The 19,904-nt window shown below is 48.7% G+C and overlaps 9 protein-coding genes across 9 annotated transcripts; 4 read left to right on the top strand and 5 right to left on the bottom strand.

Moving 5' to 3' along the window:
* Positions 1-208: 208 nt before the first annotated feature.
* On the top strand, positions 209-835 carry FTJAE_1031 (uncharacterized protein; the record flags this gene model as incomplete). Its single annotated transcript, XM_037343138.1, has 3 exons — positions 209-278; positions 327-713; positions 759-835. 3 exons carry the CDS (start codon positions 209-211, stop codon positions 833-835), a joined length of 534 nt encoding a protein of 177 aa, XP_037211898.1.
* A 144-nt stretch (positions 836-979) lies between these two features.
* On the bottom strand, positions 980-1,916 carry FTJAE_1030 (uncharacterized protein; the record flags this gene model as incomplete). Its single annotated transcript, XM_037343128.1, has 2 exons — positions 980-1,736; positions 1,783-1,916. 2 exons carry the CDS (start codon positions 1,914-1,916, stop codon positions 980-982), a joined length of 891 nt encoding a protein of 296 aa, XP_037211897.1.
* A 721-nt stretch (positions 1,917-2,637) lies between these two features.
* On the top strand, positions 2,638-3,625 carry FTJAE_1029 (coq5 family; the record flags this gene model as incomplete). Its single annotated transcript, XM_037343117.1, has 3 exons — positions 2,638-2,991; positions 3,040-3,127; positions 3,174-3,625. 3 exons carry the CDS (start codon positions 2,638-2,640, stop codon positions 3,623-3,625), a joined length of 894 nt encoding a protein of 297 aa, XP_037211896.1.
* A 1,571-nt stretch (positions 3,626-5,196) lies between these two features.
* Positions 5,197-9,507, bottom strand: FTJAE_1028 (uncharacterized protein; the record flags this gene model as incomplete). The annotated part of the gene is made up of 3 exons (XM_037343106.1): positions 5,197-5,904; positions 5,957-9,102; positions 9,150-9,507. 3 exons carry the CDS (start codon positions 9,505-9,507, stop codon positions 5,197-5,199), a joined length of 4,212 nt encoding a protein of 1,403 aa, XP_037211895.1.
* An 847-nt stretch (positions 9,508-10,354) lies between these two features.
* Positions 10,355-11,409, bottom strand: FTJAE_1027 (3-ketoacyl reductase; the record flags this gene model as incomplete). Its single annotated transcript, XM_037343095.1, has 2 exons — positions 10,355-11,215; positions 11,266-11,409. The coding sequence occupies 2 exons, from the start codon at positions 11,407-11,409 to the stop codon at positions 10,355-10,357; spliced, it is 1,005 nt and encodes a 334-aa protein (XP_037211894.1).
* Positions 11,410-11,778: 369 nt separating this feature from the next.
* On the top strand, positions 11,779-12,349 carry FTJAE_1026 (ERG28-like protein; the record flags this gene model as incomplete). Its single annotated transcript, XM_037343084.1, has 2 exons — positions 11,779-11,841; positions 11,900-12,349. The coding sequence occupies 2 exons, from the start codon at positions 11,779-11,781 to the stop codon at positions 12,347-12,349; spliced, it is 513 nt and encodes a 170-aa protein (XP_037211893.1).
* Positions 12,350-12,499: 150 nt separating this feature from the next.
* FTJAE_1025 (galactose-1-phosphate uridylyltransferase) lies at positions 12,500-13,743 on the bottom strand (the record flags this gene model as incomplete). The annotated part of the gene is made up of 3 exons (XM_037343073.1): positions 12,500-13,495; positions 13,546-13,597; positions 13,643-13,743. 3 exons carry the CDS (start codon positions 13,741-13,743, stop codon positions 12,500-12,502), a joined length of 1,149 nt encoding a protein of 382 aa, XP_037211892.1.
* Positions 13,744-15,450: 1,707 nt separating this feature from the next.
* Positions 15,451-16,986, top strand: FTJAE_1024 (transcriptional adapter 2-alpha; the record flags this gene model as incomplete). Its single annotated transcript, XM_037343062.1, has 1 exon — positions 15,451-16,986. The coding sequence occupies one exon, from the start codon at positions 15,451-15,453 to the stop codon at positions 16,984-16,986; it is 1,536 nt and encodes a 511-aa protein (XP_037211891.1).
* A 2,129-nt stretch (positions 16,987-19,115) lies between these two features.
* FTJAE_1023 (uncharacterized protein) lies at positions 19,116-19,837 on the bottom strand (the record flags this gene model as incomplete). The annotated part of the gene is made up of 2 exons (XM_037343051.1): positions 19,116-19,751; positions 19,802-19,837. 2 exons carry the CDS (start codon positions 19,835-19,837, stop codon positions 19,116-19,118), a joined length of 672 nt encoding a protein of 223 aa, XP_037211890.1.
* Between the last annotated feature and the right edge of the window lie 67 nt (positions 19,838-19,904).

Genomic DNA, 19,904 nt, shown 5'->3' with positions numbered 1-19,904 from the left:
TCATTGGTGACGGCAGCTTCGGCCGGATGTGCCCGGACGAAACAAGGGTCCAGCGCCGAATTATGTTTCATTTCCCAACTAAAGCTCCCTCTTCAACATTCTTGCACCAAAAGCTAGAAGCCATTGACACAAAATAACACTTTAACATCGTCCCAATCGCCATCTCATTATTGTATTATTTATTGCTCAACTCATTCTCATTTACCAAATGGCACAAAAAGCAGCTCGCGACTGGGTATACCTGGTCATAATCTCACTCCAACTCATCGGCATGATCTGTCCGTATTCCTTACCTCAACCTCAAGGCTCTCACTAACAATCCCCAGGTCTTGAATTCACTGAATTCTACCCTGACTCAATCTATTCTGCACCCAATGCCCCTCTCCACTTTCTAGCCAACGTCAAAGAACAATACCTCTCCTTCTCGGGAGATCCCTTCTTCGGGGACAAGTTCCACGGAGCCTGGTTCCGCAGCATGTTCTTCATCGAGATCTTTGTCCAATTCCCTCTGGCTATTTACATCGTGCGGAATCTCGCTGCGAAAAAGCCTTCGTCTGGACCTGTTGAACTCGCTGGTCTGGCGTATGGTTGCTTGACTGCTATGAGCTCTGTGGCTTGTGTTGCTGAGCTGTTGGAAATGGGGCCCGAGTTGGTGAGCGAGGAGCATAAGAGGAATTTGGTTTGGGGGACGTATTTCCCTTATGCGCTTATTCGTAAGTCCCCATTCGTTTGTTAAGATGTTCACTAATGAGATCAAGCTGGTGCTATGGCCGTTGATATGTACACACGATTGTTGCGCCGTGTAAGCACTGATATCAAGCCCAAGACACAGTAGAGAACACAATCACGAAACGGCACTTGTATGACAGATAGTCAGTGTGGACTGTTGCCTCCGACTTTTCCCATTACTGTTCTACATTGCAAGAATCCCATATCCATCCCTGACTCCATAAATGCACTGTACATAAAAACCTGGACCTCAGTCCATTCTCTTATTCTGCTTCGAGTATCCCCATCCATTGCCCATAGTGCTCACTCCATATCCCAAAGGCGTCGCACCCCCAAGAGCTCGTCCCTTGAGTCTCCTGGGCAGAATCACACCAAGAGTGTACATAGTAGCACACAACACACCAGCGCCAAAGGACACGAGACTGTAGAACACAGTGCTCGCGTAAATATGACCACCTAAGCCCTGCCATTCAACCTTTCCTTCTGTCTTGGGCAGCGCCGGTGTAGGGAACCATCGCACAGAGAGGCTCAGCGGTAATGGATCGCCAATGACCAATTTTCTTGTATGCGAGCCCTGTAAATGATGCAGCGGACTGGTACTATACGCAATCGCTGAATCCAAAACACCACTGTCGTGAACATGAGTATGATGCTTCGGCGTGCTATGTAGCAACACGTTCATATGCGTGCTGATATGTATATGGCTAAGCTGTAATGTGCCCGCGAGCGCGAAAACAACAGGGACGTATTCGCGCTCGGGGACCTTCTCGCCAACGACTTCGACTTCGACCGCTGGACGCGCAGGGATACGACATGATAGAGGCGCATCGGAGTGGATGTAGAACTCGAGGAGGTGGAAGAAAGGGTCGTCGATCATGGCTATCGTGCAGTTCACTTCGCCTTCTTTGCCGTAATTAAATTCAAGAGAGCGGCCGGTTTCGTTGCAAATGGGGAAAGGTTTCCATTCGATTTCGTGCTTTTCGTTTTCGACATGCTCGCCAGTTTCTCTACGCCTCGTTAGAGATGTAGCTATAATTGGGTGATGGTACGTACGAGTTGCGGTTCATGCATTCTACGGGAATGGGAGCGCCGTAGTGATATGAGGGAAGACCATCTTCTGGATTCGCTGTGACGAGGGGCGTTAATGCGCCCAGGGCGACAAAGGCCCAGGCGATGGGAGCGATCATGATAGCGGTGCGATTCGAGGGCGCAAAGAAGTGGTTTATGAGAAACCACCCTCGTTTATTCGGCGACTTGAAGCGTCTATATCAAGCATCAAGATCATAACATGGCGATTAAGAAAGTCTGTTTGGCGAGCCTTGGAGGGTTGAGTTGAAGCTGGGTTGATGCTAAGTATGTGGAGATAAGATGCCACCCTGGACTCGAAGGGACAGTGTATCACGTGTCGCTTCATTCCAGCGCCAAGAAAGTGAAGCATTTACAATGAACTTTATTAAATGCTTTACATACTTGGATATTGAATTAGAGTCAGTGAAACAGCACTCTTTTCTTAGTACAAATTGGGGAGTTGGGTAAGGAATTGGTGGAAATGTCTGCAGATATGAGACCCTGTAGCCACTCTGAATAGTGACGAGAAGGAGTCTTTGATGACCACTGATATACTTCCTAAGAGACTATCTAGTTCTTACACAAACAGGCACTATAGGCCAATCTTCAGTTGAATAATTTATACTCAATTATGCAGGCTTCATTATAACTATTATCATCACATAGAAATACCATGCCAAGGCTCCGAGTTTGTCTCCGTACTGCGGTGACTTTTCGGAAACTTCCCAACAGACTTATATAACCCTTCACGAACTGGAAATGTTGATGATAATAATTCAAACTAAATCCATGATCAGCTTCATACGAAAAGTCATACCCAGAACCTCTCACTTCATCAGAATGACTTCCTCAGACACTGCAAACGCCCTCAAGACTCTCAGAGAGCAATATGACAGCGCTACCATGGAAGCTCAGATGCTGTACGCTTCGAAAACCATGATGCCACACCTGATAAAGCCTCTTCCTACACAAATGGGGATATCCGAAAAGACTTCAACGCCTGTGAAGTTTCTGGATAATGCTTGTGGAAGTGGTGTCTTGACACATGCAGTCCAGCAGGTTTTGCCTAAGGATATCCTTGAGAAGAGCACATTCTTATGTGCTGATGCTTCGGATGGTATGGTTATTGTGGCTAAGAAGAGACTTGATACAGAAGGATGGGTTAACACAGAGGTTAAGAAACTTGATGCGACGGTGAGTTGACTTACACCATGAATCGTCAGACACTGACGATGTATACAGAACACTGGACTCCCTGAGAAATCCTTCACGCATGTTGGCCTTGGTCTAGCACTCCATGTTATCCCTGATCCAAATGCTGTCTTAGCTGGTAAGTCTCTTTCGTGAACTCCTCATAACAAAACTAACACGTCCAGATGCCAAACGCATCCTCAAGTCAGGAGGCATCTTCGGCGCAACTACATTCCACAAAGACAACACATTCTGGCTACCCGACATACGAACAGCATTCGCGTCATTCCCCTTCGAAGCCAAACTACCTGAAGTCATGAAGATGCAAATGCACGATCAAGGCGACTGGGCAAACCCCGCATGGATCGAAGAAGACTTAAAGAAAGAGGGGTTTCAAGATGTGAAAGTGACTGCTCATGACGACAGTCACACTATAGAAAGTGCAGAGGACTATATATTGCAGTTTGGCATGATGCTGGGTTGGTTGATGAAGACTTGGTGGAGTGAGGAAGTGCAGAGGGAGCATCCGCTGGAGGAGGTTAAAGAATTATTGAGGAAGCATTTGGTAGAGAAACATGGGGGAAAGGGATGGGATATTGAGTTCAAGGTGATTTGTATGACTGGGAGAGTTGAGTAACTCAGTCTGAGGTGGAGGAGAACAGAAGCTTGGTACTTCGTATCGATTCCCAAACTCATGGTAACTTGACGACTTGAAATAAGAGGTAGATTGGTTGTTCACCAGTCAATGGTAAGAGTAGCTACAGAGTTCCAGTGACAGGCTAGTATCAGAAATAAACAAGTAGTATTGTGACAGTTAAGACAACTTAGCAAAGTAGCCACCCTCTAATACACATTTTATATAATACATTATTAAATGTATACAAAACGAACGACGCTGTATCTTCTAGAATACATTAAAATGACCGTTTTTACCCTCCAACCCCATCTAACCCTTCTAGTTATCGCACTCCCCAGAATACCTCCCCATCTATAAAGAATGACCTCCCCCATTTGTATCTTCATCCCCGACCTGGACTGAAATACAGAATGTTCTCCCCTTTTATTTTGTAACCATACCCCGACAGCGGTAGTATGGCCGACCAACCCAAGCGAGGTTTGTGTAGTTGAAGTGTTCTCGCGAACAGTTGGTCTGGAACGTGGTACCCAGCGAAGCGGTTTTCGTGTATGTTTTTTTACTCATTATGCTTGCTTGTGCTGGGTTAAAGACTCACGCTTGAAGCGTGGTGAAACGTATTTGATATCATTGTTCATGATTCATTGCGTTGGTGGGTTGTAGGAGACCAGCTCCTGGACAGAGGAAAGGAAAGGCGTCGTAGAGTGTTTCAAGTCATAGTGAATTAGAAGTTGTAAGCGTAAATTCGTAGAGACGAGTTGTGCTATACAAAATATATTGTTTGGCGTTTGAGAGCTGCTTTATAAAATACTGCTCCCCATACTAAGAAACAAAAGATTGTTGGAGTCTGCCTCGACAACAACACCACAACCTCCCCAATCTTTTATATCCAAAATCCCTCGCCCCCCAAAACAATCCCCCAAGCCCGCTCCAGACGCAGTGAGGCCCTTTTGCTACGGCTCGTTTTCAAGCGTGGCGTGTCACCCTTCGCCCTGGTCCTCTTCCACCCAAAACAAAGTGAGGCGAGCAACCATGCAGGCCTCACGCACCAATACCACCTCCCACCGCCTCCAAGTCTCACTTCACAGGGCGAGCGGCATTGCAGAGTCAACGTAGCGCTGCATACACTGTCGTTGCCGTGTGCTACTGTACAGTACACCCATGCTGAATCACTAGAGTGCTGGTGATAATATCACTGGGATGTCGGCGACACCGCTCTGTTATTGAGACGTAGTCTGATATAGGTAGGTAGTAAACATATTCTCTTCGCTGTTGCATTTCTTTCCATTCTTTTCAAAGGGGCGCCGTTTTTTTATCAAACCCCCCATGTCTTGTTTAATAATTACATGTGTAAAAAAACTGAGAAAAAACCCTTTGGACCTGTACAGTACACAACGCACCCTCATGACAATTGGCGCCTATAGCATAGCATATCCATCATCCTTGACAAAAACATGTGGCCTGGCCGCGCACACCCCAACTACCAACTACCTACTCAAAGCTTCCCAATTCTCTAGACTCTAACCTGATTGATGCTTGCTTCCCATCCATTCTCATGGCCCTCAGCTCGCTACCTATGCAAATCTGAGGCTTCCCGTCGGAACCCGTTGTGACAATCCATCCACCTCTCTCTTCAGCAGCTTGAGAACTCGCCTGACATCAGCAAGGTCTGCACCGCCAGCGTTGTTTCCATGTCCCGGTGGTGGCAGGGCGGCGTCGCATCTCTTGAGGAGGTCGGCTACAGAGGGGCCAATGGCACCACCCTTTCCGGCACCTCCACGTCGACGGGCTTCAGCCACCCAGTCGTTGACCACATAAACGATAAGCTCAATCATGCGGTTTCGCACTGATCCACTGAAGCCGTAGTCTTGACTATCGAAAACGCCCTCCAGAACACGGACAATCATGTCATGGGAGACGCCCAACGTCAGGAATAGTTGGACGGGCCAGGTGGGATCAGCGCCGATTGTGGCATCTTGTTGGTAAGCCACTGCGTAACGGCAGAGCTCAGGAAGTAGGTCTTGGATGGGGAAGATGAAGCTGTCGAGGGATGTGCGGTGGGCGATGTTTTGGATCTTGCTAGTCACAGACTCGTAAGGCAATGGGGGCGATGGCATTCCTGGTTCTGAGTTCTCTAGGCGCGACATGACCTCATCGTGTGTCTGTTGAATCAGGTTACTCCATGTACCCGAAATGGTCATATGGTTGCGGTAATCAGCAACATGGTAGATGAGCAGGCAAAGGTCGTAGTAACCGGCTTGGTCGGCATAGTCGTTGAAGAGCTGCAGCATGTGAGTAATTGTCATTGGCTAAGAGAGAACAGTTGAAACCTACCTCGGAGAGTCCCTGAATCTTGCCCTTGAGAGCTTCCTCAATCTCGAGGGCCCTCTCAGGGTCAATACGGTCGTCAGCTCTCAAACGCTCCAGAAGATCATCCTGGATGTGGGCAATCTCAAGCAGCTCTGTGACACTGTGGTTCAGCAGCTGCTGTTGCTGTCGACTGACACCAGTCGTTGAAACGTTGGCATTCGCCTTGGCCAAGCTGAGCAATCTGATTCGGTCCTTGATACTGATGGGGAAATCGGAGTTGGCAAGCTCCGCCTGCACCTCGGCTGCATCAAAGAATCGGCTTCGGTTGGTGTAGAACCGGCAGAGCAGGTCAGCATGCTCTATGTTTGTGCCAGCAAGTCGCTGAAGGAAAGTAATAACGTGGGGTGAGTCGATAGCCAGAATTCGATCTGTCCAGCCTTGTTGGATGTACCATTCATAGAGGTCAAAGTGGAACACCTCGTCATCCGACCCGTTCACCACCTCGTAGGCCTCAAGCCTCTTGGTAGCAATCAATGTCAGCCTGCCATCGACCATTTCAGGCTCACTGCTTGACGCAGCGTCCAAGTGACTCAGAACGTCATGGATCATGTCGTAACAACGCTTGCGATCGTTGAAAGCATTGGCACGAGGGTCTCCAGAGGGCTTGCCGTCGTTGACCCAGGACAGAGCTGTGTTACCCCTGTCCTTCTCGCGGGCGACCACAAGGCAGAGCTGGATAGCACCGGCATAGTACTTGAGAGCGATATACTGTTCCACAGCACTCTGAAGGTTGGCAAAAGTGAGGCTACCAGCGACCTTCTCAAAGAGCCTCAAGCTCTCATGGAGTAAGCTTCGCGACTGGTTTGTCAGAAGAGGTTGGTCAGAAGCCCGCTTAAGCTGTTCCTGAGCCTTGAAAGTAACGACATCATCAGGGCTACAGAAGCTGCCGCATCTCCTTCGAAGGGCGTCAGCAACAGTTTCAACGTTGGAGCCACTCTCGATATTGCGGTTAACAATGGCCTTAACGAGCAGCTTGGCAAGGTCCTTGCCGTCAGTTTGAGAAAAGAGCTTCTCGTATGTCAGCTCCTTGAGTTGTTGTTGAGCTGTAGCATCGAGGCGAGTGTAGATATCAGCAACCCGCTCATCGAATAGCATAAGCACAAACGAAATACCCTCCGAAATGCTCTCCATTAACTTCTGAAGAGCATGAAGAGCTTGATGTTCGGCCTGAAGAGCAACTTCCTCCTGACGACTCGACACATGCTGGAGATCAGACGGACCAGACAAGCCTTGAATGAGGCCACGGTTGGTATCGAGGAACCTCCTTAAGCGCTCCAAGTTCTCCTGAACAGTATTCAACTTGGAAAGGGGGATTGTGGAACCAATGGTGATACCACCGTTAGCAGAAACACCAGGAGCAATAACAACTGACTTCCACAACTGGCGTACCAGTCGGGAAAGATACAGAGCTAGAGCGTCATGTCGAGAAGAGAGGTTAATGGAATCGGTTGTGAGGGATGAGCTGTCAGTTTCAGCCATCGTTGGCTGCCCACCAAAGTCGACAAAGACGGATCGTGCCCGATCCTCAGTTGCCTGATCGATAGCACGAGCTGCACCAGGTTTAGAGTCACCTCCGTGACCACAAGCAACAGCCAGAGCGGTAGTAACAGTCTCCACGCGGCCGTAATTATTAATAAAGCGGCGGCAGACCAGTTCCAACCCCTCGTCTCCAACAGCACCTCGAATAGCAGAAGCAAAGATATCCACAAAACGCCTTCGTCGAACGATGTGTACACCAGTGTTGGTGAGAATGGCGAACTCGCTAGGCGCATCGTCGAATTGCACAGCCAATTCATTACCGAAACCAAGTGGTTGTGGTGCCGCTGCGAACGGTTTTGTGATTAATCCAACAGCTTCAGCTCGGCTGCCAATGTCGATCCAGCTAGCAGATTCATGATATTTGAAAGGAGATGTCGGGGACGTGTTCTTAAGACGTCCCGTCTCAGGTCCAGACACAAAGAGGGTATCCTCGTTGGGATTAGATTCTTTGCTCACAAAATCCAAGAAATATCCAGGGGCAAATCGAGCACCTTGTCGGCTGTAAGACAGTGAGGTGGATTCAAAATCAGTGATCGACTCGCCCCCAGGGTAAGTAGATCGACGAGAGGTTTGGCCAGGCGGAAACTTGATGAACTGGACCTGCATACTCTGGGGTGCCAGGTTTGTCGAGGAACCGTAAATGTAGGATGCAGCACTGGTCGCACTGAAGAATAGACGGCATCCAGTGTTTGTCAGAGCCATCAGGTGAAGCTTGGCCGCTTCCTGCTTAGAGATAGGGCTGATCGAGACAATACTCACTTGGTCACTCAACAACCTAGATTGGTTGATCATGTGGCCAATGTCGCGAAGACAGTGGAGCTTCTCCTTCTCAATAACCTTGTTCAGTCGGTCGGGGCCTTCCATATGGTATGTTCGAATGGTCGATCGGCTCGAGAGGGTATAGACGAGGTTTCTCGAATCGTCGATCACGATATCAACAAGGTGTTCGGGAGTCTTGTGAGACCAGAATCCACCTTGTAGGGTGACAACTGAGGACCAGCCGGGATTCGTATGGTTGATCTTACCGCACCTATTTGAAAACCACTTTTCCTCAGATTGATAGTAAAGTTCATTAATGTCGATATCGTTGCTTCCTCCAAAGAAGATTCGGCCGTTGGCAGATCCAGTGATAACACGAACGTCGGTACCACGCAGGGGGAGCTGCATTTTCGTTTGGTAAAGAGATACTGTCTTGGAGCCTGAAGGGGTAGCGGTGGCCGAGACACCTAGCAAAACAATGTCCGAAGAAGTCGCAACGACGAGGATATGTGTGATGGTGTTTACGAAAATGCCTGGTTTAGGAGGCACGAGCGCGACGGCTTGGATAGTATGCGGTTGGTCCTCGAACCCGATCAGCTCGGGGTCAGGGTGTGTGTAGTCCCATAGAAACAGCGAGTTATCAATAACGACCCAGGCGTGGTTGATCTCAGCAAAGAGTCCCATCAGAGTCTGAAGCTCGCCAGCATTGTAATGGTCGAAGACTTGGTTCGGAATGGGGTACATCTGAGTTTTGTGGAAGGGGGCCATCGCAGAATCGGTATTTTCAAGGTCGTAGTCGGACGACGCGCCCTCTGATGTTTGTTAGCTGATTCCTTCACATCCAAGCTCTTAAACCTACGTCGACAGTATGAATCTAAGTCGGGATATCGGCCATCAGACTGGAGACAGGCGTTGATAGCCCTGGCCGCCTTGACAACGGGGGGGACATTTTCGGTTCGAAGAGGTGGCAGCGCAGTAGGGACAATCAAATTATCGTTACTAGCTGTCCTTGGTGCAGATGGCGCAGTAGCTGCGACACTTCGCGATGACGAGACAGACGCCGAGCTCTTATGCGAGACGGCCTGGTTGCTATCGTTGCCGGTGAAGAGCTGTCGGCGCACAGAATCAGAGCCCGGCTGAAACCTCGAGGCGACGGCCGGCGTATTCAAGAAGGCGCCTGGAACTGGCCGGACCGGAGTTGTTTGTGGAAACGACATTATGGGCAGTAATATCGAAGCCCTTGGCGGGCCTGCGTAGCTTCACCAGTTTCGTTGCTATACCGCTGTAGGCAGATCGCGGATCATCAAAAGCGACGGGACTCAAGGCGCGTGGATGGAATTGCGATCAGTATCCCAGTCCCTCGTAGTCGCGTGGTAAACCTCGTGGGGGGTTTTCGCTTTCGTCGCGTGGTCGTCGGGTTTGAGATAGAGTCTATAGCGAGAGAAGTACGCTTTGAAGGTGATAAACAATTTGACGAGAGCTTGGGGAGGCTGGATATGGAGCACGGATTTTTCGCGACTGGGGCGTGACACTAGGACCGTTTTGGTGCAAGGCTGAGAACAGAGTAACCACGCGTCAGGGAAGCTCAAATCACTGAGAATAGATGTTATAAAAATAAAATGAAGCTGGAGACATTGGAGTTTTTTACTCATTGATTATAGTTACATGTTTTTAGCCATGGTTTAACGAGCAAGATGCATTGGTCTGGAAGCACGCAGGTTCTTTGATCCACCTCTCTGCTCTAGACTACTTAGACAAATCCACACCAGAATATGTTAATTTGTTGCTGGGCAAACACAGGTAGCTCAGGTAGCACAATGCACAGGTCTCTTTGTTCTGCAAGCCAACGTTGCCATATATGCACGGCAAATATGAAGAAATGTCTGAGGTTACTCATTCTTCACTTCACGGGCTCTGAGGCGGCTGCATAATTTGTAGTACATTACGGTTGTCATACCACTATCAGCTGAGTTGACCTCCACAGCTGTTATATTCCTCCTTTTCAATTATGTTCCGAGTATCTTGCATGTTTCCTACTTCTTTTCCCCTATTTTGGTCCTTCATTTACTGCTTCTTAGCATCGCGAGCAGCCTTGCGGAGAGCTCGGCGTCGGATATCCTCATGCATCCTCTTGTTGAAGAAAATAGTGATAGGACCATTGGCACCAGGAATGTTCTCAATGAACCACAGCATGAAAGCATGGCTCCACCAAGGGGTATAAGTGTTGGGAGCAGTCTGGTAACCACCAAGTCCAATCTTGCCGAGAGTAGCCTTGACAAAGTTGCGAGCGTTGGGGACAAGAAGACTAGGGCGGCGGACCTTGCTCATGGCGGTGGTGACAAGGTGGCTCAGGACAAGGTAGACATCAACATTGTGGTCTGCAAGCTCAGCGGAGAGAGCGTTGCTCCACTGCTGGAGGAAGGCCTTGCTGCCGGAGTATGTCGCCAAGAGAGGAGTAGGAGTCCAGCCACCGAAAGATCCCATGGTGAGGATAAGACCGCGCTTTCGCTGCTTCAGAATAGGAGCGACGACCTGAGTAACCCGGAGAGTACCAATGCAGTTGATGGTGACAATGTTTTGAAGCTCCTCCTTGGTGGTCTCGAGGAAAGAAACGGGGATGCTGTGGCTCTGGCCAACGTTGTTGATGAGGATACCAACATCAAGACCAGAAATCAGCTCGCTCAATCGCTCGTAGTCGGCATCGTTGTTCTGGGAGAAGTCCATGTCAAGGACCTTGACTTGCAGGCCCTTTCCAGGGTACTTCTGTTGAATCTCGGCGGAGAGGCTCTCGAGCTTGGAGAGGGTTCGGGAAACGAGGACGAGGTTGAAGTCCTTGGCAGCGAGCTGCAGAGCATATTCCTTACCGAGGCCATCAGAGGCACCGGTGATGACGGCCCAGGTACCAGGCTTTCCATACTTGTGGAGCTGTAGACGTAAAAATTAGTATAGCTCAATTGGAGGTTCAAAGCACACACGTTGGTGCCTCCAAGCACGAAAGCGCTGAGGACAAGCTGGAGATAGCTCAGGATCTTGGATCCCAAGAAGAGAGCACCAATACCAGCAAGACCCCACTGAAGAGGCTGCGGTATATTATGGAGGAATTTTGTAACGGCGTCCATATTTGAAGAGTGCAACAAAAATAAGCTGCCTGTATGAAGAGGAGGAGGAAGAAAGGAAGAAAAGGCGACAATCACAAGATAAGTACACTGCCCCTCGGCTCTTGAATTGGGTCTGGCTCTCAGGCCCGGACAATTAATTGAATTGAATTTTTAGGTGGTATTACCCCTGACGTTGTTGAGTTGGTCCAAGCTTCTCCGGTCTTTGGTCCCCGATTACAGGTCCCTCTCTCCCACCAAAAACAGGCCATCCAGCTCGTCTTACACCAATCTCAACCCGCCATTTAACTTCTACAACTGCATTGCAATAATAGTTGTTGAGATTCTCTGATTACCGCTTACTCAATCCAATTTGGTGTCAATTCTGTCGAAATGGATATCGTCAAGTCTATCCTCCCCGAAGCAAAGGGTGTTCTACCCTACTACATGATCATCGTAAGAGCCACTCCCCCTACACCCAAGAACCAAATAAGATGCTGACCCCTCGCTCTAGCTGTCCATCATTTCGATCGGAAACTCGCTGCAGACGTATACAACCCTACACTTCTCCCGACGAGTCTACAACGGCAAATTCATCCGCAACCCCAAGCTCCCCTCCAAGACCGACAAGTTCGAGCCAGAGGATCAGATCAACAAGCTGGTTCCTGCTCAGAACGACCCCAAGGCTACCGATCAGCTTACTCCCCTTGCTGGAAGACTTTTCGGTACCTGGACTCTCATCACTTGCGTTGTTCGATGCTACGCAGCTTATAACCTCCACATTGGTCCTGTTTACACCATTGCTTACTGGACTTACATTGTCGCCTTGGGACATTTTGCCAGTGAGCTCTTTGTTTTCAAGACCATGACTTTTGGTCTTCCTCAGTACTTCCCTTTCACTCTGGCTTCCATCTCTCTTATCTGGATGCCTCTTGTCCGTGACTACTATGTCGAGTACAACTAAATCAGGCGATAAGTGGTGAGACTGGTGAGTGGCGGTGAATGTAATATACACATGGCAGGAAAAGACCAGATGCCATTGGAATCGGGATAGCGGCAACTAAGTTTTAGATAAAAGTCTAGATTTTAATGTTTTAATGCTCGGGCTCTTTGCCTATAGATTCTTGCGATATAGCTCTCCTCCACAATTCCTCAAACGAACTGTGGCCTGCTCAGGAGTAATATCACGCTGAGGCTCTGCCAGTAGCTCATATCCAACGAGGAACTTCTTGACGGTGGCTGAACGCAGCAGAGGTGGGTAAAAGTGCATGTGGAAGTATGCGCTTTCTAACTCCTCTGGTGTTCCGTCAAGCGGCGCCTGGTGAAGACCAGAACTGTAGGGAAAGTTGCATTCGAACAAGTTATCGTATCGTCGGGTGACTTCTTGGATGGCTTCGGCAAATTGCAGTCGCTCCTCGGGCTTGAAATCGAGAAGAGATCGGATGTGTCTCTTGGGAAGAACGAGGACCTCGAATGGCCATACAGCCCACCAGGGGCATACAATCACAAAAGCATCGTTCTCCCAGACAACTCGTTCTTGCTTCTCGAGTTCAAGCTTAACATAGTCGCCTAGGAGGTGTCGGCCGCCGTGTTGGTCTCGGTACTTGCCCATTTGCACGAGCTCCTTGCCTGGCTCTTCAGGCATGGTTGAAGTGGTCCAGACCTGGCAATGAGGATGAGGGTTAGAACAGCCCATAGCAGCGCCCTTGTTCTCAAAGATCTGCATATATCTATACTGCTCCTCAGGAGAAGGTGCAGCGTCCTTTGGCATAGAAATGGCCAGCTTGTCGGCTTCAGCGGCCCGGGGGTTTGATGATGTCAGATGATTGGCGTAGATTCGAGTCCAATGCTCAATGACGGGAACAATCTCCTCAGCTGTCATGTCTGCAAGTGTAACATGGTGCTTGGGTGAGAAAGTGAGCACGTAACACACGCCCTTGACACCCTGAGCTTGAAGGAGAAGAGATTCCAGGTCGTTGGATGAGGCTTTCGCATCATAATCTGGCTGCTCTTGCTTGACGGCGCTGTAGTCGTTTACAAAGGCAAAAGTCTTTTCGTAATTCGGATTTTGGTCGCCAGCGGCTCGTGGGTTACCGGGACAGAGATAACACTGGTTTTGTCAGGGGATTGAGGTGTTATGATGTGATGTCATGAGCGTACTTTAGGGTCATATTCTGGAAGTTTTGATGCGACAGCAGCCTCTTGCTGGCCTCTATTTCATGTCAGACCATCCCTAATTAAAGCATGAGAAACTCACTGCCAAGGTCGCTTCGTGCGATGAGGTGATATAAGCAGCCATGAGTCCGTGAGGGGATTGTATCGACGGTGAGAAATATCGTCAAGAATTTGATCAGGCATGATGATAGTGGGGTGACAATTTAAAGTGAATGAGGGGTTGATGAGAGACAATGAATATTTAGAGAAGGGTTCAGCTTTAATTTATTACTGCTAGAAGCCGAGGCTAGCGATAGACGATACAAGATAAATAGCCAACTAACAGAGACTCCCCGGGGATTCTGAATGGCGCGGTTCAACGGTGATATTCTCGGCTGTGTTTTCGGGGGAGTCTTTTTCCCAAACCAGATGCCCCCAATATTGAATCTCCACAGTTTGGACACCAGTCATCAAGGAGTAACTTATAGTAAGAATGCTTCAGACCTTGTCAAAGAATGTCAACAGAAGTTCATATAAGAGAACCCTAGAATTGTAGCAACTTACATGAGTCTTGATGTGACTTTGTCCCAAGTTTTATGGTCTGAATGGCGGTCGGATCATTCTTGAGAACCAGCATCTTTTGGCATCTGCCTCATCTTCTTTAATCGCACTTAGATACATGTATCTGAGCATTTCCTGCTGGGATGGGTATTGGCCGGTAAGTTTAGGGTCCGCTGGTGGTGCTAATGGCTTTGGAGGCGGTGGTGGACGAGATATTCGTGAGGGACGAAAGAAGCGAGAGAGTCTTGAAAATATTGCCATGTTCGAAGTATATCGAGAGTCAGGATGGCGAGGAAGGCAGTAAGTGATTAAACGAGCTGATATAGTTGTTATATGCATTCATGCTTTAGACATTGTTATGCAATGCGTAAACTTTGGGCTAGATGTGTCATTTGCAGGATATCTGTGGCTCAGAGTTTATATCACGATTCACCACACAGAACTCAACGTCCCTTCATAAACCTTTGGAGTGAAGCATGAGTTTGTCACTTCCAGGCTGTGGAGATTCAATAATAGCGTCACGCTTGTACCGAGTGTCTAGATGCCAGAAGACTTAGAACCTCACATTAAACGAGAAAATAAACAAAATAAGTCATATACTGTAACTAAGCCGTTGCTAGGTTATCCTAAAATATCCTAATATTGTCTAAACTTCTCTGTTGCTTCTTTTAGGACTCGAGTCTGAAGGTTTCTGCCATCCCCACGTCACTTGCCAATAGCGGGGATATGCGGCCCGGGGAGTATTCTTCCACGTGACTTGTGATAGATGATTCTAGCGTGGGGTTGCTGCTAGCGGCTACTGGCTACTGGCTCCCCATTCGAAACAACCTAATCCGCGCCCTGCAATGGAGCTCAAGTCCAGTGCACTTCAGCCCCAGACCAGCTCCTGTCAGAGCAAGCGTAGACGCCATAATCAACAACATCCGCCCCTCGACAAATCGACTCATCACCGATTCCATCAACAACCACCTCGAACCGGCATTTTCCATCGAATTTCGCGTCGCGTCATTGTCCCCAACAATCGCGCATCACCAAAAATCTTCTTTTGCACTTCCACCGCGCCTTGCGCTGCATCGAACCCGTTGCTACTTCTAGACAGGGGGGGTAACGACGAACCTCCCGGCCCGACATCGCAGCCGGCGATATGGGTGTGATACGCAAGAAAACAATTACAAGAGGTGGTGAAGGCGGTGTTAAGTACGTTTGCGATGTGTGCTCATCAGATATCACATCTACGGTAAGTCTATTTGCTGTGTTGCCTGTTGCCTGGAGCTTGTTTGGAACCGTAAAGACGCGCTTCGGAGATATACCGGTTAAACCCAATTCGATGTCATGATGGGGTTGCTAATCATGTTGGTGTTGATACAGGTCCGCATCCGATGCGCCGACTCCGACTGCAGTGACTTCGATCTCTGCGTCTCGTGTTTCGCCAAAGGTGAATCGCGAAATGCTCACAACCCTGCGACACACGCTTTTCGTGTGATTGAACAAAACTCATTCCCCATTTTTGATCGAGAATGGGGCGCCGACGAAGAATTACTCCTCCTCGAGGGTGCTGAAATATATGGTCTCGGCTCATGGGCCGATATCGCAGATCATATCGGCGGCTTCCGTGAGAAGGACGAGGTTCGCGATCATTACTTATCGACTTACGTCGACTCGTCTCACTTTCCACTCCCCGAACGCTGTAGCCCTCACGATTGCGAATTGGCCAATGAAATACCCAGAGAAGAATTCCAAGCACGCAAGAAGCGAAGAATAGAAGAGCGACGAGATGCAGCTAAGAACGCGCCCGCTCTACAGCCAAAAACAAAACCAACTGCCAGTGTGCCTAGCTGTCACGAGATTCAAGGATACATGCCTGGTCGTTTGGAATTCGAGACCGAATATGCAAATGAGGCAGAAGAAGCTGTCCAATTAATGCAGTTCGATCCAGGTGATGGATTGAACCCCAGGACAGGCGAGCTTGAACCTGAAATGGAGCTCAAGCTTACAGTGATGGATATTTACAACGCTCGATTGACACAACGTGTAGAGCGTAAGAAGGTTATCTTTGAGCACAACCTTCTTGAATATAGAGAGAACACAAAGCTGGAGAAGAGGCGGACCAAAGAAGAAAGGGATTTGCTCCAGAAGGCCAAACCATTCGCCCGCATGATGAACCAGCAGGACTTTGAGGAGCTCAATCAAGGTCTTCTCGATGAACTTAACCTACGACAAGCCATTACGCAGCTACAGGAGTGGCGCAACATGCGTATCGGCGACCTTCGAAGCGGCGAAAAGTACGAGAACGAGAAAGCTTCGAGGATCCAGAAGGCAATCCCCATGGGATCCATGGATCGTGAGCGACTGGCATCTGCACAGAGGTCTAAGCAACCTCCTCCTCCCGAACCACCAAGTGGATCTGCTCTTCTCATCGCCCCTGAACTTCCTGCTCGACTACTATCAACTCCTGCTGCGGAAGTCAATGGCGATGCAAAGCCATTAACAAATGGCCATACCGAAGGTCTAACAAATGGCCAGACAAACGGCCAGGTCAATGGAGTGACCAATGGAGTTAACGGGGTCAATGGAGTAAATGGCCATGCAGCTCCTAAGCAGAGATACACGGCCCAACCCATCTCCGGCGTACAACCAATGCCCATGACCCAAGACACAGCCCCAGACTTGCACCTCCTCACACCAGAAGAGGTCAAGCTTTGCGAAGTCATCCGACTACAGCCCAAGCCATATCTCATGATCAAGGAGCAGATCCTCAAGGAAGCTCTCAAGACAAATGGCACGTTGAAGAAGAAGCAGGCCAAAGAGATCTGTAGGCTGGACTCGCAAAAGGGAGGACGTATATTCGATTTCTTTATTAATTCAGGATGGGTGGGCAAGGCGTGATCTGGTTGTTTACTGTTTATAATACCCTTTTTGAAGACGAGGAATGGAAATTGGCGCTGAGCGTTTGCTGGAAATTATGTAGTATATGTTACGCTTCTGTGGATAGATGTCACCGATACAATGTTACAAAAATTAGCTACTCATTTTCGAGGCTTCAATTAGATGCTATTGCACTTGTCTACAGTTGACCGGTTATGAGGCTTCGCCCCTGACGATGTAAATACTTGGCAAGTTTGGGATGTTTTAGTATTTATCTCACGGGTAGTCTAAAATTTCCACCAGTTCATCGTTTTGTGTATTGAATTTATCCATTGGACTAGTATTAAAGTGATTTGTCTAGCTCCTGACTCTCATCTGCCTCTGATCCAAGTCAATTGCAACTTAGCTAAGATCAAGTCGACTTTCCAACTTATAGTGTGTTTCTTCAAATACAACTGCATCATATGCAATGCCTGGTGCACCCCTTGGCATCTGGTGAGTAGCAGCATGGTCCAACTGATGTGTATCAGAATCCTCGACAATACGGAGGTGGCGGTACGCGAGGATGGTTCCCAACTTTCGAGCTCTCGGTGGTCCTATCGGAACGTTCGCTGATGCTTCCTTGTTCAAGATCCGGCTCGTATGCTTGGGGACGCGGAGGCAGGGGGGCCGGGGGTGCAACGCCTATAGGCCCAGGGTACAACGGGTACATGGGCTCAGGGGATAGAGGTTCTTCCCTTGGAGGTCCTGGTGGTGTTGGACGCGAACGTGGTAGACATAGCACATATCGACAAGCCGAGCAACATATGAGGAGCATGAGGCAAGCACCAAACGCGGCCACAAGAGGCAAGAAAATGAAGAAAACAACGGACACTCCTGAAGAGTCATCATTGGACTGGTTTGGCTGATAGTCTGTAGGGACAGGGACGTTCATGCTGGGAATCTTTTGGTCCCGTGATTGATGAAGTGATAAGGGAAGGAAGAGGATAAATTATGAGTGTTATCAAGTTTTTTTGAGCTGCAGTATATCAGATACTGTTGGCAGGATGTTTGATTGAGTGAATATTGACTGTGAAGTTGTTTGGTAATGAGCCAGCCGAAAGTTGAGTTTGGAAGAAAAGGGGGGGAAAGTATTTGCGGATTACCTTGACGATATATGTCGTGGATTCGAATGACTCGGTGAGAAAGTGACGAGAGTTTCAATTTGAGGCTGGCAAGCAACAATATGAGGCTTCTATTGACCCGAGGTGCATGTGGCTGAAGTGAGAAGATAGAGTTCCAAGGCCTGGTCACGCACAGCAAAGCCCAAGCCCCGAAGTCTGATGAGATAATGGGCTTGGACACCTCATCCTCGCGATGGCTGCTTGAAATTTGCCTTGTATGCTGGGGTATAGGAAGGCGGAGGAGTGCCGATAGGTTTGTAATCCGGAAGCTCAGTATCTTGAGATCCACGAGATCTTCGAGATCCGCGAAGGGAAGTTGAAGTGTAAGACGGCGCAGGTTGTTGGGGAGGATTGACGAAAATGCTTTCATAGTTTTCCTCCCGATTTACCACGATGTCTCCTTGCTCTTCATCCAGAGTATCCATCTGTTTTTTCGATTGGAAGCCATAGGCCAGCAAAAAGCAAAACCAGTAAACGACGCCTAAGACAACGATGAGCATAAACATCCCTAGCATTACCGTATCTAAGGTGTAAGCCATGATGTCGAGTTCGATTGAGAATAGAGGCGTTTTTTCGTGGATGCGAGTCGAGGCGTAATAGAAAAGGGGGGAAAGAAATGATACTGTCATGGATTGTACGTCTGATTCTCTTATATAACCCGAGTTACCACTCGAAGTTAATGTTGGTATTTGAGTTACTTGACTGAAGATAATTCTCACAAGAAGATGAGTTTAAGTTTCTAAAGCTTTTATTTTCTAGTCCTCGCACATTTCTAACTTCTATTTTCTAGCATAGAGTTTTGACTGCCTAGTTCCTTCCAATCACGAAGCCATGAACAAGTGTTTGTGCAAAGTTATTCCCAAGCTTACCCAGTCACAGCGAAGAAAGCAAACCCTCTTCCAGCTGATGACCAGATGATCAAATCGCGCGAATCTTCGGCTATGGGCATTTCATAGGGTAGACCCTAGCAGAGCATAGTTCTCCTGGTCAGATGGGAATGGAGTGTTGAAGGGCCAGACGAGCAGGCCGAGGGTAAGTAAGAGGTGAGCAGTCGGATGAATCCAAACGGCCCTCTTCAGCAGCCTTTTCGTCTGATCGAACATACGATGGAACTTTCCAATCTGCCACGACCTCCCGGAGCAAAACGAGATGGCTCGCTTCGAACGCGCCTGGGTGTCCCTTCAAGTGACGAATCGCATTCTCGAGATCTACACTGTCAGACTTCTTGACCCATTTCCACCCATATCTTCGACCTATGCGCCTCAAGAAGCTTCCTGAACCCTGCATGAGAAGGAGACATCCACTAAGGAAGCCTCCCAGAAGGAGTATGATGAGAAAGACAAGGAGACCCTTTTCATTGGCAGACGCATCTTCTAAAGACGGGCAGGCCTGAACGCCGGTTCTGTCAGGAGAAGAGAGACGGAAAGTGTTGGTGAGTTTGACGACAACAACGGTAGGGAGACGACTGGGGCGCACAGCTTCGGTGGGTGAAGGGAACTTGTCACCAGCTGGGGGGTCACTGTGACTAGGCTTCAACTTGTTGTCTCCCTTTGTGGCTGGCTCATCTCTCAGAGATGGTCTCTTGTGGGTGAATGGGGTCTTGGTGGGAAGAGGAGGACGAGACTGGGTTGGGATAGAGTCAAGAAGACTGGCAAGACTGGCAGAGTATCAACCAGAGGCCGCCCCTGAAGGTTGTTCGGATCAAGCATTTCGAAGGATAAAGGTTTGGAGAGAGGTTTGAAAAGAGATTAATATGTCGAGCGGACTCGGAGAACC

This window comes from Fusarium tjaetaba (assembly GCF_013396195.1).
Source record: "Fusarium tjaetaba strain NRRL 66243 chromosome Unknown NRRL66243_c0000022, whole genome shotgun sequence".
Lineage (NCBI taxonomy): Eukaryota > Fungi > Ascomycota > Sordariomycetes > Hypocreales > Nectriaceae > Fusarium > Fusarium tjaetaba.
This window is presented reverse-complemented; position numbering and strand designations above follow the sequence as displayed.